Genomic DNA, 26,429 nt, shown 5'->3' with positions numbered 1-26,429 from the left:
AAGTTGGTGGGAGAGGAGGTCTTGAGCACCAGCCACTGACTATATGTCTTATTTTCTACTTATCCTTATTTCCTTAGGCACACCCTTGTCCCTACTCCCCTACTGTATCCAACTGTCATAGGTATGTCCACATATATGCAGTGTAGATTATTACCCGATTCTTTGATCTCTTATTAACATTCTATTTAGTGTCTAGTGTAGATGGTCTGTTAATTTAGTCTTCCACCTCCCCTCACCCCAACTCCTATGGCCTATTCTCTCAATATATTAAAACAAAACATAAAAGAAGCAGAGTGTTCCTAATGGGATGGTTTTCCCAGATTTACAGAGAGTCTCTGGGAATATTCTAGTTAGTATTACAGGTTGAGTGTCCCTTATCGGTCCCATACATTTAGAATTTTTTCAGATTGTGGAATATTTACATATGCATAATAAAATATCTGGCATGTGACCTAATTCTAAGCACAAAATTTATTTGTTTCATATACACCTTATGTATATAGGCTGATTGTAATTTTATACAAACAATATTTTTAATAATTTTGTACATGAAACAGAATTTCCCAGGATCAAATTTTCCACCTGTGGCATTCATATAGGTATTCAAAAAGTTACAGATTTTGGAGCATCTCAGATTTTGAATTTTTGAATTAGGGGTGCTCAACTTGTACCAGTACTGTTTTTTCAGGCTTCTAAGAGGTAGTAAAGAGAAGTGGCAGTGCTGGCAGCCCCAGGATGCTGTAACCTCTGGAATTTTGGTGCTCAGCATGATGTGGTGCAGAAGGCCCTGACCAAGGGCAGAAAGAGCTGGACTCTAACCCAGCTTTGCCATTAACCATCAGAGTAGCTTAGCCATGTTGGGCCTTAATTTCCTGTCAGAAAAATGAATTAAATTAGGGGATCTCAAAAGCCTCTTCCTTCATCAAATATCTGTGATTCTCTTCTTCACTCTCTAACCTACAAAAGTAATTAGCAAATTTAATACCTTTGAAAGTGATCTTCTTTAGTTGTTGATTCATTCTAAACTTTAGTTTGTTTATAAATGCAGTCCTGGGGATTGATCCCAGAGGTGCTCTAGCACGGAACAACATCCCCAGCCCTTTTCATTTTTATTTTGAGACAGGGACTTTCTAAGTTGCCCAGGCAGGCCTTGAACTTGAGATCCTCCTGCTTCAGCATCCTGGGTAGCTGGGATTATAGATGTGCACCACAGCATCTGGCTTAACATTAGTTTAATTCTGTAACTATTATATTTAAAATATTAAAGATTACCTTGAATTGCTTTTATTACACAAAGTACTTTCTACCTGTAGCTACACATTTTATGAGTGGCTCCTTTCTCTTCCATTTCCATATCCTGCCACATCTCATTCTTCATAGTTAACAATGTTGATGATTAGTACTTCCTATCCTTTGACTTTTCTAGGCATGAAATATGTACATGTAAATATAAAATTCTTTTGATGAGGAAAGGATCATATTGTACAGTTGGTTCTGAAACTTTTGTTTTTATTAATAAGCCCATAGCAGAGTCACATAGTACAAAACAATGTTCAGTCTCCCTTATCTCTGAATTGTCAGTTTCCCTTCCTTAGAGTTATTTGTATGTATTTTTAGAAATTTTTGGTGTATGTACAAACATATATATTTATCTGATCTTTTTTTTATTAACAAAGTGGGAGCATACAATTCTCCATTTAGCTCCTTGTTGCTATTACTGCTATTTGCCTCCCCTTCTTGGTTTAATACTGAATTTTGGAGCTTATTCCATGTCACATAGTGTGTATGAATGCTTGTATGTGCTCAAGAGTGTTAATTGTCATTACTATCAGTACATAAACAGTTTTCCTATCCCTTTTTTTCAGTCTGCAAAACTTTCTTTTGCATAGATGCACTAGTTCCTTATTGGTGAACTTTTAGGATACTTCTAGTTTTGAGCCATTATAAATGATAGTGTAGTAAACGTCTTTTCTCCAAAGTTCTAGTGTGGAGTTTGAATGTATCTGCAAGAAAAATTCCTGTTAAAAGAATGTACCTTTTTTTAAGCTGGGTGCAGTGGTGCACGCCTGTAATCTCAACAACTCAGAAGACTGAGCAGGAGGATCACAAGTTCAAAGCCAACCTTAGCAACTTAGCAAGACCCTGTCTCAATATAAAAATTCAAAAGGGCTGGGGATGTAGTTCAGTGGTAGAGGGCCCCTAGGTTCAATCTCCAAAACTGCAAAAAAAAAAAAAAAAAAAGTGCCCTTTAAATTTTAAATTTTGTTAGCTATATAGAAGGCAGTTTGGCAGTTGGTTGAACCTGTGTACATCCCCACAGTGAATTGAAGAGAATTCCTGGGTCCTTGGCCCTTTCCAAAATTTTCTTGAATATAGCATATAAGACAAGGCTGAATAATATTAGAATATAATTAGTAGTTAACACAATTTAAAATTCTTATTTTGCCTTATCTAATTCTTGTCATGGCTTCTGTTACTTCTTTAATTTATGTGGAGCTTGTTTTAGATAGAAAAGCCTTCTGCTTTACTGACAGTTTGCCATTAATTTGAAAGACATGAATATTCTTGACATTGCATTGACCAAAAGGATGATATTTGGCCTTTTTATTAATACAGAAAAATATTTAAGGTCATTGTTTTTGAGGTACTGGGGATTGAATTCAAGGGTGTTCTACCACTGAGCCACATCTCTATCCCTTTTTATTTTTATCTTTTAAAAAAAATCTTATGAAATTATAATTACACACTTGAAATGGATTTCAAATCTCTTCATTTTCTATTTTTTTTGAGAGAGAGAAAGAGAGAGAGAGAGAATTTTAATGTTTATTTTTTAGTTCTTGGCGGACACAACATCTTTGTATGTGGTGCTGAGGATTGAACCCAGGCTGCATACATGCCAGGCGAGCGCACATCCCCAGCCCTTATTTTTTATCTTGAGGCAAGCTCTTGCTGAGCTGCCCAGGCTGGCTTGGAACTTGTGATCCTTCTGCCTCAGCCTCCTGAGTTGCTGGGATTACTGGTGTGTGCCACTCTGCCTGGTTATAAGATCACTGTTTCTTTATAATTGCTAGTTCATGGTTTCCAAGATGGAATACTTAGTGACTGTCATCAAGTAGGAAATGGCAAAGTAATGGTATTGATCTGACCCAGGATAGTGTGGCATTCTGGAATGTTAAGAGAATTCATTTATTATTCTTTTAAAAACATCTAAAGCCATTAACAGTGCTCAGCTACATTGGTTTGGGGAATTTGTGATTTTCCAGACAACTGTTGTTGGGGAAATTTCTGCCTGGGTTTGTTTACCAGCCAGTTGATGTACAAAATGAGCAACAAGATTTATAGATTCCTTGGGCTATAGTTTTCCCATCCAGGCAGTGATGATGCTACTACTTGATTCTGTCAATTCCTCGGAAACTTTTAGGCCAGAATGCAATGTTTTTTAGCCTTTTTTAAGAAGAAAAGTGTCTATAAATCCAAAGCATCAGTTTCACTAATGTCTGACTATTATTACTAGGACTAGGGACTTGTGACCAGTGCTGTTTTGAATCACCAGCCTTGCAAGACTAATAAAAGAAAGATCACAACCAGGCATAGTGGTGCTTACCTCTAATCCCAACAACTCTGGAGGCTGAGGAAGGAGGATTGCAGGTTTGAGGCCAGCCTGGGCTACTTAGTGAGATCCTGTCTCAAAAAATAAAAAGGGTTGGGGATATAGCTCAGTGGTAGAGCACCCCTGGGTTCAATCCCCAGTACTCCCCCCAAACCAAAAACAAGAACAAAACAAAAAAGCCCAAAACCCTAATCCAAAGTCCACTTGATAAAAATGTGTAAAATCCAGTTAAAACCTAGTTGAGGTGTGTTTGTTTTTTTGTGACCAGTGCCAGCTGTCTCCTTTCAGAAGTGTTAACTTCTGCCATCAAGAAAGAGAGTAGAGAAGGCTTTCTTCTTCAACATTTCTTTTACTTTGTTTTTCATAATGCATCCCCCCCACACACTTACCCACACACCCTTAAGCCTAGCAGAATATGTGTGATTTGTTTCAGGAAAACTAGTATGTGAAACTTTGGATTTAGGGGCTTGAGGGTATAGCTCAGTTGTAGAGTGCACGCTTAGCACCATTCAGGAGGTCCTGGATTGAGTCCCCAGCACCAAAACCCAAAACTTTTGGATTAGATTCTGATTTGTTATCGTTATTTTTTTAAAAAAAATTTTTGTAGTTATAGATGGACAGCTTATTTTATTTGCTTATTTTTGTATGCAGTGCTAAGGATCGAACCTAGGGCCTCACACATGTTAGGCAAGCACTCTGCCACTGAGCCCCAGCCCTTATTGTTGTTATTATTTTTTAACCATCACTTATGAAATTGTTCTGGAAAGCTGGGCATGGTGACCCACACCTGTAATTCCAGGTACTCTGGAGGCTGAGGTAGGAGGATCACAAGTTCCAGGGCAGCCTAGGCAACTTTGCAGGACCTTGCCTCAAAATAATAAATAAAAAGGGCTGAGGATGTAGCTCAGTATAGAATACTCCTGGGTTCAATCCCCAGTACCAATAAATAAATAAGAATAGTGCTGAAAAATGTAACAGATGATCTAGTGTTACAGATAGAAAGAAACCCCCACCCAAGACCGAAGTAACTGGTTCAAGATCATAGACAGTGGACAAAACAGGACTAAAACTATAGTCTTTTAAACTCCTACTTGAGTATGCTTACAAGAATTTCTTTGTAATTTTCCTTGGAGATCATGTAATATAAATGAACAAGGAATTGATGGTGACAATTTTTACAGCAAATTATTCCACACAGTGGTACTTTAAAATCTATTTTCCAGGTCTACTACTAGGTGTCAAAAAGCAGGCAGTTCAAAATGTGGTATCTTGGAGCACTCCCTCATCCAGTTTGATCCCAGGCATCCCACATGCTAGGCAAGTACTCTAACACTGAGTCCTATCCCCACCCCTATCTTACCCCCTGAACACTAACATCTAAAACTCAAAACCTAAAGAATCACTGAGCCAGACTGTCCTGTTGACAGGTCACCAGGAGGAAAACATTTACCTTGTATATTTCTCAGTGCAAGAATTTATGTGGTGATATAATGATCTATGTCAGCATTTATACATTCCTTTGCAATAGTGCTGGCAAGGTCATTTACCTGGAGGATCTGTGGAGTTGAAGGTCAGAGCAGGAGAAGCTAAAGAATAGGTTCTCTTCTAGATAGAAGTGTTTGGAGTGTAAGAGCTGCCGGTGACTTGAATAGGTCATTTCATAACATAATAGGTAAAATCAGGTAACCCATCTACCACTGGACCTTAACAAGGTGTCTGCAGAACACAACTGGAAGGGGATCGAAGACAGAACCTACTGGATGATCTTGTAACGCGCGAGAGACTACTTCTGGCATCCTTTAAGAATGAGGGTGCAGAGCCAGACCTAATCAGGTATGATATTTTCTTTACAGGAATTACTTGGCTGGTGCAGATTTACTTGCTGTTATTAAAACTTTTTCTTGAATGGTTTCAGATCTTTATAAAATTTTTTTGGTTCATTTGTAGTATTTGACTAAATTTCTATTCAGTTTAGTTTTTATTTTCTAGATTTAGTAAACTTTGGTATGTTCAGCAGCATCCCATATTGGGTGGATGAGAATCACCTGAGATTTTGATCACAGGCAGAATACAGTGTCAGAAAATTTGATTTGCATTCTTAATGCTTGAGTTTTCTGCATTGTTAGCTGCCTATAAACTCCTGAAGTTATTACTTATCAGTGTGGGGAAATGAGTTTTGTTTTTAAATTGGCATTGAAAAAAAATGTGTCTGATAAGACTGTAGTCTAGGACTCACTGGAGGTAGGGGAGTGAGTTGGTTGGATTCTTTCCCTGGCTCTTTGCCACGGAGTGATTCACACTCTTAAGAGCTCACAGCTGCTCAGAATTGAGCCCTGTTGGAAGACCCCGAGAAGGGTCTAATTTTCAAGGCTACGGTTAATGAGCCATAAATTGTTACCTCTTTGCAGTTGGCCTGCCCTCTGCTTCTAGAACTCTCTTAACTTCATTGTGGAAACCATCCTAGAAGGGTATGTGTCCACTGTGGAGAGGCAGCTAGTTTCTGCTTAGTTCCTAGTAGGAATAATAAGTTTCCTGAGGGCAGTGGTGTTGTGTTTTATTTATTTATTTGGTACTGGGGATTGAACCCAGAAGCACTTAATTACTGAGCTACATCCCCAATCCTTTTTTTTTTTAATTTTTATTTTTTAGTTGGATACAGTATTGTTAATTAATTTATTTTTATGTGATGCTGAGGATTGAACCCCACAGGCCTCACCTATACTAGGTGAGTGCTCTACCGCTGAGCCACAACCCCAGCTCCCCCAATCCTTTTTGAGACAGGGTCTCTGTAAGTTGGTGAGTCTGGCCTTGAACTTGTGATCCTCCTGCCTCAGCCTCCTGAGTCTCTGAAATTATAGATATGCACCTCTGTGCCTGGCTCAGGGCAATGTTTTTTGACCTTAGCCTCACAATACCAGGCTCCACCCCAGCTCAGGCCCAGTGGGTGGGGTGGGCGGGGTGTCTCAGGTGATTCTCATAAGCATCCAGGATTATAAAACCTGCCCTAGGACTAAGAGAAGATCCAACACGTTCTTTCCCACTGGTCCCGGGCGTCCTAGGAGGAGGCAGTTCAAGGTTTTCAGAAAAGGAGGAGTTGTGCTCCTCTCTTGGTAGTGTCCTAGGAGACCGCAGTCTGTGGTGGGCTGACTGACTGTGGCTCGTGATAGTCTCTGCAGTGTTCAGGCTCGTGGATGCAGGGTGAAGTGAGTGGATGACGACGGGGGTCCTGACTGACGAATAGAACAGGTGAGCAGAGGAGCCAAGAGGGGCATTACACTGAAGGAAGAGGTCTATTTAGTTAAGAAATGAATAGATGCATTCTGCCATTGTGTCTAACAAATTAGAACAAATCAGTTAAAAAGAGAAATCAGATTAGGTAAATATATTTTCAACAATAAAACTGTAAAGTAAAAAACTAATAGAGGCATGCTGGGGGGGGGACATGTTTCACGGGGGAGAAGGGATCAAGAAGAGAGAAAAGATGGTCAGAACGGAGAGAAAGCATTTAAATAACCGTACTTGGTCATGGCAGAGGTGAGCATGATAAATTGTTAGCATTTGGTGAGAGTTTGTTAGGGGTTGGGGTGCGGGGGTGGGGATAGGGGCAGAAAGAGTCCGTTAGGCACCAGACGCCATTTATTGCTCTTCGTTAACTGCGTAATTTAATGCTGTTGAACGGGCCAGCTTGAGAATTAGCAAACCCTAGCCATGCACTACCAGGGGGAGAGGGTTCCTGGGGGTTGTTTGTTTGCAAGAGCTGGGGGTAGAATCCAGGACCTCACACATGCTAGACAAGTGTTCTTCACTGAGCTATGTCTGCTGTTTTAAATTTTGAGACAGGGCCTCAATAAATTGTTATGGCTGCCCTTAAACTTGTGATCCTCCTGCCTCAGCCTCCGGAGTAGCTGGGATTTCAGATGTGTGCCACCGGTCCAGCCCTTATGGTTTTTGTTTAGTTATTGTTTTGGTCCCCTCTTTCCTGTCTGTTCTCTCTCCCCTCATTTCTCTTGTGATCTCTGTGTCCTTGCTATTCCAAGTGGGGCTTGCAGAGGAGTAGCATCAGCGTCACTTGGAGGCTTGTTAGACATTCAGAAACCAACACCCCAGCCCAGACCTGCTGAATCAAAATCTGTATTTTAACAAGGTCATCAGACGACTCGAAGGCAATGCTATAATTTGAGAAATACTCTTTGTATTGTTTGTAGCACTCTACATCAGAATTACTAAAGGGCTTACCAAAAACAGAAGGAGACAGAGAAATACTAGTGTCTGGACCGTATACTTGGCAAGTCTGACCAGTCATCTTGGGGTAGGGCCTGGCTAGCAGTAAGCCTGGAGGACACTCCCCAGGTGAGTCTAATAGGTAGCAAGTGAGAGCCGCTATCTCCTTTCGTGGCACAGTGTAGAGATCTCAGTAGTCTACACCTGCTGTTGGTTTTCTGCATGCCAGGCATTATGCTTAGTTTTTCCTGTGTGTTTGCTCAGGAGATCTTCACAATATACTACTTTACAGAAAAGAAACTAAGGCTCAGAAGGTTTAATTCTAAATTTCATTGTACCATACAAGGAGCTGAACTAGGCTTCAGAAGGACTCATCTTTGTAGCTTAGTTGTTCCCCAATCATTTGGGCCTCAGAATCATTGACCTTAAATTGGGGTATGTGTTTTGCCCATTTTTCATCGTTGTTTGCCATGTTAAGGGCTGCAGGCTTTAAAACCCTTGTATATACAGGGTGACATTACTGCAGCATTGTGTCTCCCCCAGGTGAGGAAGGTGTTCATGTTGCTTCCTTGCAGTGGAGACCTTCTGTCTTGTTACCCCAAATGCTCTGCAGGCTCCTGACCTCCTCTATCAGTCTTGGTCCATGTGCTGTACCTGGTGCTCTGCCCGCCCATCTCCCCTTCCAAATCTTGTTTGTTCTGTGTCCTCTTTAATCAGTGCTCAGCTTGCTGCCTATTGTCCTTTTAGCCAATCTCACATTAATTTGGCTGTGGAATCAGCGTTTGGCAGTGATTGTCTTATGGAGGTATTTTAACCAAAGCCTACTTGAATCCTAGAATTTAAACTGAAATAAATTAATTGGGGGAGAATTTGGGGGAAATTGGCACATCAGTAGCAGGGATGGATTTTTTTGTTGGTTGGTTTTTTTGGACGGAGGCCTTCTGAAGTCCTCTTAAATCCTACCACTAGGATGCCCCTGCTCTTCAGTGCATGTAGCTGATACAAACGGAGGCCTAAAGCTGTTACTAATTGGTTTGCTGGTGAATGGTCGGGGTGACTTGGGGGCAGAGAGATCAGACTGAGAAAATGTGAAGCAAAGATAAGTGAAGTCCTGAGCATTGGAATAACTAAGGTAACTGGCCAGACTTATGTACATGCTCTCAACATGAAACTGAGGGATGTATGTATATATACTAGTCTTTTTTATTTAGGAATAACTCTAGAATCATTCAGAATAAGCTTTCAGAAGAATTTTGTTTAAAAAGTATATAAACATTGCAGAGGAGAAATGATTACTGAGGAGTGATGGGGAGGAGATGCTAATGGACATGACAGATGGTGATGATCCATTCCACATGGCATTCAGTATGGCCAACAGTAAGACAACATTGTGACAAATAGATATCAGCCACCAAGAAAGTCATTGCAGATTTAAAAAAAAAAAAAAAAAATGAAAGAGAATGGCAGATGGCCCGGAAGGTGAATTCCTCTTCACCTCCACTGGTGAATTCTTATTGGGCTAAGATTGCTTTAGACTACTGCATTCACCCGAACAGGAATATGTCTGCAGATACTTGTCCAAAAAGTGTAATAGACATCCCAGAGGAGTCAATAAGGAAATGAATACTAGGTAAAATCACTCTGAAATAACTGCAGGAAAAAGTTCCAGGGAACCTTGTAGAAGGGTTACAGAAATGTGCACTGCAGTTGCATTGATCCAGCTGATCAGGGAGGACTGCACCATCACTGACTTCAGATCAGCAATAAGAGTAACCATGATTTGCATGAATGAGGCCAAGATAGTTCAGCTTAGATTCAGTGTTTGTTGGTCTTTGATTTCTTTCACCTGCTTATGTCAGTGTTATTTTTGCTTTTTTTTTTTCCCCCTCATCCTTGAGTCCTGTCCTATCCCTGACTTCTCATACCTAATCATTGTTTTGCCTGGACCAAGCTTCAGCTCTGAGCGTCTGGATTCAGTCATAGACACGACCAGTTTCCGCTCATAATTTGACCATATGTTCTGGCCTCCTGATTGTCGGGTTGCCCACTCATTTCTAATACCAACCGTTAGGACTTTTCAATCCCTGGAGAAACTCCATCCCCTTTTTTGCCAGTTGATTTCTCGGGTGTCTCCAGTGGCTCTCAAAGATTTTTCTGAGTTCTTCTCACAGTTGATTCCTAGGGCTTCTCCAACATTTTTGTTTACTTCTGAAATTCTTGATATTAGGAGGTTAGTTTGGTTACTTTGTCACTTTGGGATGGGCCAGGAGCACATGTTTCTCTTACGCCATGACTGCAGAAACACAGTGGCCAGAAGGCCTTGTCAGAACTTGAAAATGTTACTCGCCCTGTGATAAATTTTGTTGCTAGTGCTGCATTGACAAGTTAAAGAACTGGGGTTAATCTGCTAGCCAATGTTTCAGAGCCCTGTAATATTTACCAGCAATACCTCAAAATCAGTTGCTCTACCAGAGCTCACTTGGAACCCCATGAGCCCCTCTGCCTTCCTAGAGTTCCCTACCTCAGTTTCCCTCTTTCCTATTTGCAACTCTTTCCCTCCCCATCCTCATGCCCGAGAGTCCTCCTGCCCGGCTCTTCTCTTTTTTGCTCTTCCTCCTCAGATGTGGCCTTATTAAGGGGAGAAGAGTATTGTCAAACTTCGGTTTGGATTAGCATTTTCTTTAAACATTAATGTGCCAATCACATGATTGAATGTGTAGCTGTCATGTGATAGAATCTTCATTTTACCTTAGGATTACTGGTCATTATTCTAGAGCAGTAATCCTTGGTCCAAATAAGCAATGGTTGACTAATTTAGGGCATTTGGCAACTCGTTAAACAAGTCTCTGTGCAACAATGTCTCTTAGAAGAAGATAAGCCCTGACTCATAAAGCAGTGACACAGCTTCTGATTTAAAAGCCCACTGCCTTTTATATTTGAGAGCATTGCTAAGTCTTACAATTAGTTAAATCTTTGTAAAGAGAAAGAAAAATCATTGCATACTCCACTGCTCTGTGACCATCTTAAAGATTATGTGATTAACTCAGCTGCAGTGGGTGGCTAATTGGCTAAGCTTTAATCTTCACACCACCAACTAGGTAGAGGATTATAGGGAAGAGGAAGTTATTTAGAGTTTAAGATAGTAGTTATATGTCAGGAAGAATATGTTAAGAGGACCAGTTGCAAAAATCAGTGAAACGTCCACATTTTCTTAGAGTACATCTTTCATTTCCAACATATATTTCTTTCTTAAGCTACTGGAAAAAAAAAACCCATGGTATATCTAATGTCCGTTTCCTATCACCATATGGGTGGGCCTAATGGGCAAAAGAAAAATTTACATGAAATCTTATGTGAAAAATACCCCTTCCTCCTCTTAAACCATTGAGTGTTTTAGTTCAACACTTGGTTTATAAGGAGGATTTGTCTGAGAATAATTGAATTTCCTAAAGAATCATTAATTTATACTTTGTTCTTTAATGTTATTAACCCACGACTAACATACTCTCCTAGAAGCAGGAAGTTGCTGAGGAATTATACTGGCATCATGAGCCAGCTCATTGATAAGTCATAAATATTTGTTGCTTTTATTTATGCCCAGAAATATGGTAACTCCTAGTTTTTCTGACATGAATGTGCCGAGATTTGTAATGTTTTGTTTCCTTCTGTTTGAAAAAGTTCAAGGATGCTTGGGCCAAAGAGGTATTAAGGACAGTGGAGAATATTAAAGAGATTAATTAATGCCTGCTAATTTAATGAAGCAAGAATGTAGTGGTAAAACCTTCTTTCCTTAAATAGTTGTCTATTGGGTGCCTACTGTGCTGGAAATGTGGTGTCAAAAAGCCAAATAGCAAAACACAAAACACCTACATTTAGCAACTAAGCTGAGTTGCCCATCTTGGTTACCCATACATACAGTGATGTGGAATATACAGTGGAATGAAATAAAAAATATTAAATCAGTAAGTAAATTCAGGAGAAAAGCATGTTGTGCTTTGAGAGAGTATCAGTGGGAAACCTGTTTTGCTAGGGAGGCCCCATGGTTTAATACTGAGTCATTTTTCTTTTTTGACAAGCGTATATTTTGTATCTCTTTTTTTGGTACTAGGGATTGAACTCAAAGGCACTCGACCACTGAGCCACATCCCAGCCCTATTTTTGTATTTTATTTAGAAACGGGGTCTTGCTGAGTTGCTTAGGGCCTCGCTGTTGCTGAGGTTGGCTTTGAATTCTTGATCCTCCTAACTCGGCCTCCCAAGCCGCTTGGATTACAGGAGTGTGCCACCACACTCTACTTGTATATTGTATCTTTTTATATATAATTTTTTAGTTGTCGCTGGACATGGTACCTTTATTTTATTTATTTTTATGTGGTGCTAAGGATTGAACCCAGGGCCTTGCATGAGCTAGGCAAGTGCTCTACTGCTGAGCCACAACTCCAGCCCTGTATTTTGTATCTTGATCAAGATTTTCCATAACTGGGGCAAGGATCAAAGCTTACACACTGCCAAATGAGTTTTTAATGAATGGACATTGTTCTACTTTCTTCTGTGTCTCCCAGCATGCCCAACACAGAGTTAGGTATGTAGAAAGCAAAGTTTTTCTGATTGAAAGGTTGACTGAGTCAGGATGTAGTAGGTTGTGCTGTGATACCTAAACAGACCTGGGAATGTCAGGCTTTTAATACGTGAAAGCTTTCTTTCCTGCCTTGTGTTAGGTCTGGCAGTTCTCTTGGAAGGTGTGACTCAGATTCCCGTTGTTTCCATCTTAAGGCTGTGCGGTCATGACACATGAACTCCATGTTTCCCCTGATTGGAGCAGAGAAGGAATGTGGAGAACTCACCCTCTTGCATGCTTTGGCCTGCAGGCTTCTTACATTCAACCCATTGACGAGTCATGTGGCTCCGACTAGTGAGAGAGGCTGGAGACTATAATCCTTTTCTGTGCTCAAGAAGCAACTGAAATGGGACACGCATCTTTGTCTGCCTCAGTTTTTGAGTAATTTAAGGGAGAGATAAGTCACTCTGGTATAGTCTTGCTGCCTTCTCAGTCAAAAAGATTAGAATTGGAAGTTAATAGAAACACACGAGGTGGGATTTGTTCATTTATAATGCCCGATCTCATCTTGAAGAGGTCAGTCAGGTAAGGGAAACAAAACAAACATCACACCACGATGAAATGAGTGTGAACAGGTGTGTAAATGTGGTGTTTCTGTGGTAGTTGGAGGAGTACTAAGTACAGGGTCTGAGTAGAGGAGATGGTACCTATCCTACTGCACACCCCAACAATTAAATGGGTGCCTGTATTTAGGTCACTATAGTAATATACACTGCCCTCGACCACAAGAGACATGCAATGCTGTAATTACATCCTGTGTAATACATTCCTAGTTAAAGCAGGGAAAGGGTTGATGACTTTACCAGCCCACTGATGCCACCCAGGATCCGGGTTCTTTTCTCCTTGTGTCTTTGGTACTAAACCCGGAGATACTTTACCATGGGGCTATATCCCCAGCCCCTCTTATTTTTTTCATTTTGAAGCAGGGTCTTGCTCAGTTGCCAAGACTATCCTGGAACCTGCAACCCTCCGGTCTGTCTCTGGAGTGGATGGGATCACAAGTGTGTGCCACTGCACCAGCCCAGCATCCTGGTTCTTGGCACTCTTCATTCTGCTTTCCTCAGAATATTGGCTTTCTCTTCAGACTGACTCCTCTTCTGGTCTCAGAATAGCTGTAGCAGCCTGAAGGCACACTACAAGCAGAGGAAGGGGATATTTTAAATAAGTGAGATACTCATGTGGCTAAGAAATCTAAAAAGCACTTAACAGGATTCACTGAAGACCCTATCACTGTTCCTTATTCCTCAACACAGTTGTTACTATTCATTTTTAGCACATCCTCATTCCAGGGTTCTCTTAAGCATTTACCGACAAATACAAATATATTTTTTATTTTCCTCCATCTTTCACACAAGTGCTAGCATGCTCTGTGCCATTCTACAGCCTTCTGTCACCTGGTCAATATCTTGGGAAATTTTCCCACTCAGGACAGTTTTGTGATTAGTTTTTATAGGCTTAGAATATTTCATTGTGTACACATACCATAATTAACTAGTTTATTAATAGGTTTGTTCTTAGTCTATTATAGAATCATAGTGTAAGAGATTTTGCACATATCTCTAGATCTCAGAAGTAGGATGACTGGGTAAGATGTGTGTGCATTTGTAATTTGGATAGCATTTGGCAAGTTGCCTTTCAGAGGGCTAGAAACGATTTAGATTTGTGCCAACAATTTCTGTGAGTGCCTGTTTCCTTGTGGTTTTCCCCAAGGAGAGTTATTAAACTTCTGTATCCTTACTCCAAACTAATATATAATGATGGTAATATTACTACATACGGTGAATTAAGGTTACAAAGTAATTCTTCTGTTTTTCCTAGTACTTTCGTTTTATAATTATAATATTTGGGATTGTGCTGGGTGTGGTGGTGCATGCCTGTAATCCCAGCAGTTTGGGAGGCTGAGACAGGAGGATGGCAAGTTCAAAACCAGCTTCAGCAAAGGCAAGGTGCTAAGCAATTCAGTGAGACCCTGTCTCTAAATAAAATACAAAAATAGGGCTGGGGATGTGACTCAGTGGGTGAGTGCCCCTAAGTTCAATCCTGGGTTTAAAAAAAAAATGAGATTATATTAAATCTTAAAATCCCTTATGTTATTTTCCTATCTAAGAACATGGGATCTAACCCCCACATGTTATTTGTTCATGCTATCTATTAGTAGTGTGTTCTTCAAATAAATTTAACACATTAAATTTATTCCTGATTATTTCTTCCATAATGCTTTTTTGATTATTTGTATGAAAGCTTTTTTTTGCTGATGTCTGTTATTAATATTAAAGCCATTTTTAAAATTCTCTGAATGTCTTTTTCTGTTGGTTCTCTTGTATTTTCAAATCATTTTTTAAGAGGAATGAAGCACTTCCCAGAAGCTTCCCAGTTGACTTTGGCTCAAAATAGAAGTAGACTAGGTTGTATCATATGACCGTGTTATACCAGAAACCATGAGGGTGTGGGGCTGCTGTGAGTAGCTTGATTTATTCTGGATAGATGTTTTCCTGAACTGAAAACCAGGATGGGGCCGTGCTCTCTGGGTGGAGGCTCTGATAGAGGGAGAGAAGAGACCTAAGGCTGCTGGGTGGGTGAGCCGCAGTGGCTGCATCAGACCTGCTCCACAGCTCCCTTACCAATAGCTCTCTTTATCTTGATTTTTTTTTTTTTTGAAGAATCAGTAACTCAAAAGTTCTTCAATTCTTTGACCTTAGTAAGAACCTTCATGTCCTGCTACTTTGCCTGTTCCTGAAATCCCAAAGTAGCAGCAGCTCACTGACCTTTTGAATAATTTATGTAAGCTCAAGTAGAAACTAGATTGTGGCTTTTCCTCTCCAGTTTACTTTAAGAAGCTGGGGTGTTTATACCTATCACCATCCTCCAAAAGAGGTAGAGGAGGAGTATTGAAGTTTGACCAGTTATAACAATACCAGATTTACAGTTTGTTTGATCTGGTTTCTTTTGCAGGTAATCTTGTGTATTGTTAATTCCCATTTAATTATATTTTAAGAAGGAATAGCTTCTGATCCTCACATTGTGGAGAAATGACACAGGTTAGTTTGGTATATGAAGTGATAGTATGACAACAGGAGTAGTATTTGAAATAGGGACTGGCCTGAAAAAGCTGGCATATATTTGCTGGTATTCTGATATTAGCCATACCATATGGTTATATCATATGACAGTTTTATTTTTTTGTTTTTGGTTCAGAGGATTAAACGCAGGGGCACTAAATCATTGAGCCACATCCCACCCCACCCCCCTTTTAAAACGGGATCTCTTTTTTTTTTTTTTTCCTCACCTCCCCGCCCGCTTAAAACGGGATCTCACTAAATTTCTTAGGGCCTTGCTATTGTTGAGGCTGGCCTCGAACTTGTAGTCCTCCTGTCTCAGCCTTCGAACTTGCTGGGTATATAGGCACGCTTCACCACACCTGGCTCGCTCTTCCTTTCCCTTTTCTCTCCCTCTGTCCTTCCCCCTTCCTCCCTCCCTCTCAGAGCTGGGGATTAATCCCAGGGCTTTGTGCATGGTAGGAAACTGCTTTACCCCAGTTCTATGATTCTTCTTGGTAGAAGAGATTATTAGGCCAAAATGTTGACACTGGAATGAATACGGTTTCCCAGTGGTTTATGGGAACTAATGGAATAATGGAAGAGATTGTTTTTGAAGAATATCCTAAAAATATAAATTTATTTTTAAAGTAGCATGTTCTGTTTTAAAAAGTCGACTTACAAATGAGAATAGATGAAAGTTGAGATTCCGCTCCCTGTTCTGACATGCAGCTTCCCATTTCCTTTCCAGAGGCAGCCATTTTTTTCATTCATGCACAAAAAAATGTATTGTGCATGGTCTCCACACCAAGAGATCTGTTCAGAGTAGGGAATAGGCCTGGCCCCTGCCTTTCCCTAGTTGGGAATGGATCTGCCACCAGTGCGTCATGGAGGGGACATGGGCAAGGCCAGCCAGTGATCCCTCAGCCCTGGGGACTGGCTGCAGCACTTTGCTCGTGTCCTCAGATCATAGCATTTTTTTTTTTTCTGGGGCTATGACCTGGAAATGGTTGAGAAATAGGAGTTTGAATGCTAATTCACAATAAGGGAGAGGCACTAAGGAAGAATAGGGTCTCTTTAGGTAGAGGAGAGTAAAAGGATGGGAGGAAGGAGAGCAGTATGAAACAAACATTACCTTATACATATGATTGCATGACACTGATTTTACAACATGTACAATCAAAAATGAAAAATTATACCCTTTTTATGATACATCGAAGTGCATAAATGCATTCTACTGTCATGTATAACTAATTAAAACAAATTTTAAAAATTTATAAAGGAAGCCACTTTTAATAGTCATTTGTGTATCCTGCCAAAGAGATTCTCTATATACCAAGATACAGCTGTCTTCAGTCTCTCACCTTTTTAAATTTTAATATGAATTATAATACATTATTTTGCACCTTTTTATGCTTAATATATCGTGGAGATAATGAAATAGAATGCTATACCTAGTTAAATATCTTTCACTGAGAACTTGGCAAAGTTGTAGTTGAAGTTTTGGGGGAATATGTGTGCTTACGAGACTGGTTATTGCTTGAAGGGGTCTCAGTAGGCATTTAGTCTGGATTGGTCTCCTCGCATACACACGGAGGATAGAAGGGAGCTTTATTAGCAGGTTGTCTTTTAGATGGAGACCAGCTATAAGGAAATCATTTGGATGGTTGATCAAGCAAAGGAAACCAAAGACCTTCAGATCTGAACAAATATTAGTCACTGTAACTGCTTGTCACCCATCAAGTCAACGGAGGTACCAGCTATTACCACGGGAAATAGAAGAACACACAGGCTATCTGCAGGTGGTGAGCAGAAGCAACCTGGAAGCTTCTCTCCTGAGAAGGTATTAAGAGCCAGGCAACAAACAAATCATTTAAAAAAAAAATTTTAAAAAAGATTCTATTAATTGTATTTAAAGTGACATGGAATATTTAGGAATAAGTTAAAGGAGATCTTTAGACTGAAAACCATGAAGCATTATTTGGAGAAGCTAAAATAAACTTAATAGATTATACCCCTGTAAATCAGATGAGAAGACTCAATATTGTAAAGGTCAGTTCTCTCTGAATTAGTTTGCTGATACAGGGCAAACCCACTTACAATCCCCGGTTGGATTTTAGTTTGTCATTCGAGAAGTTGATTATATCTACAGCTTACATGGCAGTGCAAACAGACAAGAGCTGAGGCAGTTTTGAAAAAAAGGTTGGAAGATCTGCATTATCTGTTAAGATGTCATAAACCTGTAGTGCCATGTTGGCACAAGGACAAATATCCAGTAGAACAAAATAGAGACTCCATAATCTGTCCCCGACACACATGACACCTGATTTGTTTTTTTTTTTAAATTTTTTTAGTTGTAGATGGACACAATATCTTTATTTTTACTTATTTCTTTGTGGTGCTTAGGATCGAACCCAGAGCTTCACGCGTGCAAGGCAAGCACTCTACCACTGAGCCACAATCCCGCCCATGACATCTGATTTATGACAAAAGTGACAGTGAATGCAATGGAGAAGGTAGTCTTTCCAATAAATGATATTAGGTCAACTGGATGTCCATATGCAAAAGTATCTTGCTCCCTGCTATCACTATACCTTAAAAAAAAAAAGTATTGTCGTTGTAAATGAGAAAGGTCAAAGAAGAGAGCTTTTAGAAGAAAATGTAGAAGAATGTCTTTATGACCTTGGCATAGGCAAAGATTTCCTTAACAGCTCACCAGAATTACTAAGCATAAGTGGAAATAATGAACTGGACTTCATTCAAATGAGAAATGCTGTTTACTAAACATACTATGAAGAGCAAAGACAAGCCACAGAATGGAAATCTGTATTAGCAGGGCATATGTCTGACCCAGGAAATATATCCAGGATATATGAAGAACCCCTATAAATCAAGTAAAAGGCAGACACCCTACTAGAGGAGAAAATTGACAGAGGACTTAAACTTCGCAAAAGAGCATATCCTATAGCTGATGAACAGAAAAGGTTTTCATCTTTACTAGTCATCAGGAAATTGCAAGCTAAAACCACAATATCATACCATTATACCTGTAAAAAGGGCTAAAATAAGATGACAGGCATAACAAATATTGCTAGAATGTGGTCTGGAGTTCTCCTATCCTACTGGTGTACTCTTTGGGAAACTTTATATTAGAACAGAACTGTACAAAATACATACAAGAATATAGGAGTGCTGTTCGTAATAGTCCCACCTGGAAACCACCCAGTGACCTCCACAGCATAAGGGCCAAATATGTTAGGGCGTGTTCATACCCTGATGTTGCACAGCAAGTGAGAATGAACAGTTTTCAACTCTGTACCACACTGTGGATGGATCTCACAATCGTGTTGAGTGAAATAAACCAGACATGAGTGCTAACTGTATGAATGCCATTGCTATAAAAAACAAAGTTTATCATGATACTATAAATCATAAAACTGGTTCCTTTTGGGGGAAGTAGTGAATAGAAGGGGATGCAGGGGGCTTCTCAGGTTCTGGTAATGCTTTATTTCTTGCCCTGGGTAGTGGTTTACTGAAGGTATTCACTTGGTAAGTTATCATTGAGCTTTATGCTTGTGACTTTTTTTTTTTATATATATTCTACTTATATTTTTACTTAAAGGCATATTTTCAAATTCATGTACATACATTTATATGCTACATATACATTTGTTCTGCACATATATATTTGTGTATATAATCATATATTTTACGTGTAAGTGCACTCATAGGTGCACATACCTGTTATATATGCACACTCTGAGTGTTATGTCCTGAACAGACCACAAGATGGAGCTATAAGTCAATACAAAGGAAACAATTTCCCAGTTGCTAGGTTTTGGAAAAGTTAAATTTTTTACTTGAAAGCAAGGAGATAATGTTAAAATTGCTTATTCTTCCTGACTTTAGGAAAGGAATTGTCTTTGACCTTCCCCCCACCCTTTGTCCGTGTAACTGCAACCCTGTTTGCCATTTTAATACATCATCTTTTATCACTATCTAGACTGTGCCTCATCCCTAGTCTCTATATTCTTTTTTTCTTCTTTCTTGTCTTTCTCTTACCTTTTACTTTCATTCATATATAATATATATACTTTTTCATTGCTCTTTCTCCCTGAAAAACTTGCTTGATTTTTGGCATTTCATGATTTTTGGTTTGTGCCCCATCCTCCATTCTTGACTTAAAAATGGATGTCATGGAGCCCCACTTCCCTCAGGATTGAAATAAACAGGGGAGGGGAGATTGAAAACTGAGAGCTGCTGAACTTCCTTACACTGAGAATAAAACTACCCCCACCCCACACTGGGCTGCCTGGATGCATTCCCTAGCCAGCACAGTCTAGTTGAATCAACAGATGTACATCACCTGGATTTTGTTTCTGTAAATTGTAACTGCTTCTCTGGGCCTGGGGGAGAAGCATCTAGAATGCTTTCTCCCCACTTTGATCAAACTGTATAAAATTAATTTTTCCTTTAAAAGTATGTTTTTAATGTTTTCTAATAGTTTTCACATAAGTTTTCATTTTTTTTCAAATTTATTTTTAAAGTGATACATAAAAATTGTACATATTAATGGAGAACCATGTAGTGTTCAATACATGTATATATTGCTGTGATTTTTCTATTCTGTTATATTCCCTTCCTCTTCTCTTTTCTTCTCTCAATAGAGCTGACCAAATCCATAGATCTGCAAATTATTTTCCATAGCTGATATTCTCCAATATAAATATGCAGTCATTTTCCCAGCGACTCCCCATTTTATGGATGTTGGGACATTTCTTTTTTGTCATTACACACAATGCTGAGGTAAATACCCACGGGGACTATGGCCTCTCTTCCCATTGGACAGAGTCGTTAAAGTAGGATTATTGGACAAAAGGAACGGATGTTCAGAATTTGACAAATACAGTCATGTGTGCTTCTTAAGTTGCAGTATTTTGTGTTCCTCCAGTAATATAAGGGGGAGCCTACGTTTTGGTACTGGGGATTGAACCTAGAGGCACTTAACTACTGAGCCACATCCTGGGCCCTTTTTATTTTTATTTGGAGTTGCTTAGGGCTTGGCTGAGTTGCTGAGGCTAGCCTTGAACTTGTGATCCTTCTGCCCCAGCCTCATGAGTCACTGTGATTACAGAAATGTCCCCCACAGCACACAGCCCTGCGAGAGAGCCCATTTCCTAACACCTTGGCCTTGGTATTGATGAGCTTGGTGGGTTTTGCCAGTTTTAATCCTTTTGGGTGAAAATGATACCCATTTTGAATTTCAGTATTTTAGTACTGGTATAATTGTGACTTCGGTATGGAAAATAAAAAGTTTTCCTATCCCTGCATGAGTTGATTTTTAAGTTATAAAAATAAGCTGCCACTTGAGCCACATCCCCACCTCTTTTTCTTTTTTGTACTGGGGATTGAACCCAGGGGCACTTTACTACGGAGCTATAGGCCCAGCTTTTTTTTTTTTTTAATTTTGAGACAGGGTCTCACTAAGTTGTTGAGGCTGACATCTAATCTGTGATCCTCTTGCCTCAGCCTCTGAAGTTGCTGGAATTACATACCTGGATCCAATTTGTGCTTTTAAAAACTAAAAGTGGGGCTAGGGATGTGGCTCAAGCGGTAGCGCGCTCGCCTGGCATGCGCGGGGTGCTGGGTTCGACCTCAGTACCACATAAAAATAAAATGAAGATGTTGTATCCACCAAAAACTAAAAAATATTAAAAAATTTTCTTTAAAAAAAAAGTGAAGATATGTAAATTCATATTCTTTTTTATTCACAAGAGTTTTCTACTTCTCCCTTCCCCTCTTCTCTATTTAATGAGCACTTTCATGTCTTATATCATTTGACCCTCATAGTAATCTTCAGAGATAAGCGGTTTGATATATGAGGAGGCCAATTCTTAACAGCTAAATCATTGTGTTTAGGCTGAATCAATGGCAGAGATCTAGAGCTTAAGTCTTGTTGTTCTTTGCCTTAGGTGTTGTCTCTTAGGCCTTTTCTCTTTTGCTTTTGGTTTCCTACCACAGTTCCTTTTTAGGGGTCCTCACGACCAATTCTTACTGACTTTGAGTACTTTGTCCCTTTTCCTGTTCATTTGGACCTACAAGAAGCATTATCCTTTACTAGATGTTCAAGCATCGTGTTTGCTTTGCATCGTGTGAGTCAGTGGAAGGAACAAAAGATTGAGTATGAGAAAGCCTAGGTTGGAGTTTGACTCTTTCATTTTATATAAGACAAAGATAATGACAACTCTTCCAAATATTATACAGTTCAAGTGAGAAGAATGTATGTGAAGATTTTTTGTAAACTCGAAACTGCTTTATAAGCATGAATGAATACTTGCTGTCACTGATTTTAGCAGGAAATATATAGGTGGCATGCCATCTGGGGAAGTCTCTTGCACAGAACATGTCGAGGTCTCTAAGAATAGTGAATTTGAAGTGCAAAATTGGGGTATGGGCTATACATGGTCTAGATCAGAAAAAAGAGAAATCAATTTGGGGAGGGGGGTTGAGAAGAATGTGGAAGAAACAAGACTTGAGATAGCCCTGGTAAAATGTGTAGAATTTGTACAAATGTATTTTTTCCTCTTGTGTACTTTTCTTGAATCCTACGCTTTCTAGAGCAATAGCTTCCTTACCAAATTTGCAGTATGGTGTCCTGCTGGTTGCATAAAAGTCACCTGAGATTTTACAAATTTCCTGGATTCTGTCTCCAGAGGAAAAGATGCTATGGTTAATCGTGTGGGTGTCCATCTCAATCATTTGCGTTTTTCAATATGATTTAGATGAATTGATGCAATGAAAAGCAAGGTTATTGAGGTGGAAATGTCTGACTAGGCAGTCCTTGGCTTTTCTGCATCTTGAATATACATATACATTATTCATTGGTACCCTTAAACAGTCTTTTAATGCCAGATTTGGATTTTTTGTTCATCAGTTGAAGAACCCAAAATTCCACTACTATTGGTGGTACTGTCTGCCAGCCAATGACTTTGCTTTGCTACTCTCACATTTCAGTCCATAGAACATTGTTACTTTGCATACTTGAAATTTTTATTGTATTTTATCTTTATAAAATAAGTTAGATTGGAAACACATGCTAAGGGGAAAACATTAGTGTCAAGATGAAGTTGGAACTCATTAGACATGTCAAATGCCTATATGCAAATTATAAATTGTGTTCCTCGATTGGACACTTATTGGATTTGTCATTTTACAGTGTTTGTGAAGAGCCAAGTGAAGGCAGAGCGGAGTTGTTATTTGAGGACAGGGTCCAGAAGGCTAGCTCCAAGAACAGAAGTTCCCTTATCCTATATGAGCTTGTTGACTTTTGCACAGTCTGTTTCTAAGCATGTTTTCAAGGGTGCCTTGAGTAATAAGTACAGAGCTGCTTGCAATGAAAGTTGACCATTGGATGGTTGTAGCTGAACCTGAACCATCAACCAGCAGATGGCTCTCTGTCCCCATAAGGTTTAGCAGAGCAGTCACTTCAGCACTTGGAATTCTTAGGTGTTTTGTACATCAGGCCTCCTTATCCCTCTTCTACCTTTTAGGTACCCATGGCAATCAAACACTTAAAGTAAGAAAAGTGTCCTTTTGGTTTTACTTGGTTTTAAATTTCTTAGATGACCCTGAGGAATAGCGGTTTCAGATTTCTAAAGTTTGGGTTGGGGACCAAAATAATGACTTCTGATGACCTTTTCTACCCTACATTTCTATTCTATGAACTATTTTATTAAGGTTTTTATTAACAGTAAAAAAAAAAAAGACGGGAAGAAATAGGGTGGAGTATTGGATTGAAAGATGTTAACAGTCTAGTAAATACGGCTACAAGCAACCATTCATACACAGGTCATGCTCTTGAAAGAACATTCTTACTTTGGAGTTGTTATTAGGTACTACAGTGAAATTTGAAAGATGATGAAAAACTTCCCTTTTTCCAAATTGTGTTAACTCCCCCAAGTTACCCAGGTAAATTTGGCTAGCAATGCATAACTCTCCCCCCTTAAAAAAAATTTTGTTTAAAATTTGAAAACCTAATGCAAATGTTTTTCTAAGTTCTATGGTGTAATTTCCTTGGATAAGGAAAATATTTTCCTTGTTTAAGTTCTTATTTGCCCTGGATTGATACTCTGGATTAATTGAAGCTAAGATTATTTTCTTAAATTAACAAAATTATTTTGAGAATTTTCTTTGCATTATGCACAATGTTGGGCATTTTTTGTCCTTAGAGTGTCAGCTTCATGAGGTCAGGCATCTATCACTCTTGTTCACTTCCAAGTCCCTGAGATGAGCGCCTGATACATTAAGGGTACTCTGTATTTGTTGGACGGTTGGAGGGATAGATGGACGGGGTACAAAACTATAATAGGATGGAGTATTGGACTGAAAGAAGTTAACAGTCTATAAATATGGCTACAGGTACTCGCATACCCATAGAGCATGAGCTTCAAGGAGGAGTGTTATTTTGGGATTGTTATTAGGAATTGTGCTCATGCTTGAAAGTAATGAGAAATTTCCCTTCCTATGTTGTGTCCATTCCCTCCAACTCGGCCAGATCTGGAAATCTCTTTCTATATCCAGTCTACTTACCAGTACTTGTGGAATTTCCCTTTGAATCAGTATGTTAATTGTCCCTTTCTCTGTGTTCTCTGGTGTCCTTTCCTTTGTCTAGACCCCCTTGCTGCCCACCTACATCACTGCACAGCCTTCAGTCTCCTCCCCACTGCAGCCTCTCTTCAAAGTAATCCATCTGCGTCCTGTTGCCAGACTTTGTCTCTAAAGAATTTATGTCAAAGAATCTATTTCTGATTGAAATTTGAGCCTCGGTGCATCTTTATGTTCACAGAACGAAACTACACAAAAAGTTTTGAAAAAGGAATTGCCCTTAAATACCATAGTAGCGTTTTCACATCTATAGGCAAGTCTAGTTACGAAACTTTGCAGACTCGATTCAATTCACTGACACCTTAGAAATAGCTTTACTAGTCCAAACTGCAAACCTCCCTTGTGGTCTGTGAATTGTCAAACACGGATATTTTTTTCCAGACAAAACAAACATTTTGTATAGTCACTGTGACATCTTTTTGAAAAGCTACTTCTTGGAATTCACTGCCTTTTCAATTCTGTATTCAGTTGATAAGAACGCCCTCCCTATGAACTTTAACAAGCTTCAGCTTCATTTGTCAACAGAAAGATGGATTATCTGTGCCCTCTTATTATTATAATTTAATAACATATGCTGTTTTCTTTGGGGGATGAAAATGAAATCATTTTTGTCTTTAGAAAATGACTGAAACCTTGTGGTAAGATCTATGTGAGACAGATACTAACATTTATTAATATGGCATTTATTTGATAGATTCTTTTTATTAGATAAATTCCACCTTGAAAGAATTTGGATAAACATTTTTGATATATTTTAAAAAGGTGAGACTCAGGCACTGTGGCGCAGACCTATAATCCCAGCTACTTGGGGAAACTGAGACAGAGGGATCACTTGAGCCCAGAAGTTTAAGGCCAAGGACTGGAGGAGTGTTCAATGGTAAAGCACTTGCCTAGCATGTGTGAGGCCCTGGCTTACATCTCCAGCAAGGAAAAAAAAAAATGAAGTCCATCCTAAACTCGGCAACATAAGAGTTAGCATTTCCTCTCTTTAACTTCCTTTGCAAAGGAGAAATACTCCTTGCTTGTCATTCCAAAAGTGAGGTTGAGATACAAGGTGTTTAACAGACAGAATTTCCTTTCAAGAAATTCTCTTCATCTGCTTGAACAGTGTTACTCTTTGCTGCTAAAATCTTGAAGGCAGGTAGCAATTGCTAAGTAGGATTTTTTTTTTTTTAATCTCTCAAAATGAAAATGTTAAATACTTTTCTCATTTTGTCTTCCTTTGGCTTGAAGCCCTCGGTGCCCCCAGTGGTTTTCCCAGTTCTGTTTCGTAAACATTTACTGAATGCTGCTTCTCTGGTGTATTCTGAGGCTGGTGGGTTTTTTTTTTTTTTTTTTTTTTTTGGTACAGGGGATATAAACATGACTGTCATGTGGCCTCTTTCCTCACAGAGCTCATAATTTAGGAAGGGAGACAGATGAGTAAATAACTAACTACAATCCTGCTTGATAAATGCCACGTTAGAGGTCATGAGCAAAGTGCCATGGGAGAACCAGCGAGTGATTGATTCTAGGGAAGGGGGAGGGGGTGGGGATCAGGAAGGACTAAGCAGCAGAAGTGACATTTGAGTTGAGCCTTAGGGGATGAATAGAATTTTGCCAGATGGACAAAGAGATGGGGGTGGGGACACTTCAGACTCATACAAAAACATGAGAGTGTGAAAGTTTGTGCCTTTGTCTGAGTGGTTGAGCAGTGTGTAGGGCTGCAGGAGAGGCAGAGTGTGGAAGGGGGGATGTTGAAAGATGATGATGCAGAGATCACCAGGGCCTCGTGTTAAGCTCACACTTGACCTGTAGCTTCTGGGGAATCACAGAAGTCTTGAAATATAGAAATGATATGGTGAGATATTTCTTTTTAGAAAGATAATTCTAGCAGCATAAGATGATTTGGGTGAGTGTGACTGAGAGCATAGAGACCAATCAGAAGAACACCATCTCCACCGTCCGCGTGAGAGATGAGAATCTGAGCCCAGGAGGCTCTACCACTGGGGATGGAAATGAGGACATGAACTTGAGAACCACCTCTGAGGGAGGCCTTGGCCTTTGAGGTTTGGGGGAGAGGAGCAAAAATCATGGCTTGCATGACTTGCTGACCAAAACAGAGGGTGCAGGAGAAGTAAAGCTTACAGGATGCAAGTGATGCATTTGACTTTGTATATGTTAAGTTTGGAGGAATGCCAGTTGGAGATTCTGAATTTGTGCCTTTTCATTTAAGATAGAGAACACATAGGAAAATATCACGGGTAGAGATAAATTGGTAAGTCTTTAACACAATGATTTTC

At 39.5% G+C, this 26,429-nt stretch overlaps 1 protein-coding gene across 1 annotated transcript in view; it reads left to right on the top strand.

Moving 5' to 3' along the window:
- Positions 1 to 26,429, top strand: part of Stx8 (syntaxin 8) — a 248,456-nt gene that overhangs the window by 13,727 nt on the left and 208,300 nt on the right. The window contains exon 4 of the mRNA XM_005332866.2: positions 5,333 to 5,443. Coding sequence (XP_005332923.1) covers positions 5,333 to 5,443 — 111 coding nt within the window. The remainder of the gene's footprint in view (positions 1 to 5,332; positions 5,444 to 26,429) is intronic.

This window comes from Ictidomys tridecemlineatus, chromosome 3, assembly GCF_052094955.1.
Source record: "Ictidomys tridecemlineatus isolate mIctTri1 chromosome 3, mIctTri1.hap1, whole genome shotgun sequence".
In the NCBI taxonomy this organism is placed as follows: Eukaryota; Metazoa; Chordata; class Mammalia; order Rodentia; family Sciuridae; genus Ictidomys; species Ictidomys tridecemlineatus.
The sequence above is the reverse complement of the archived record's forward strand: the minus strand, read 5'-3'. Positions and strand labels throughout refer to the sequence as shown.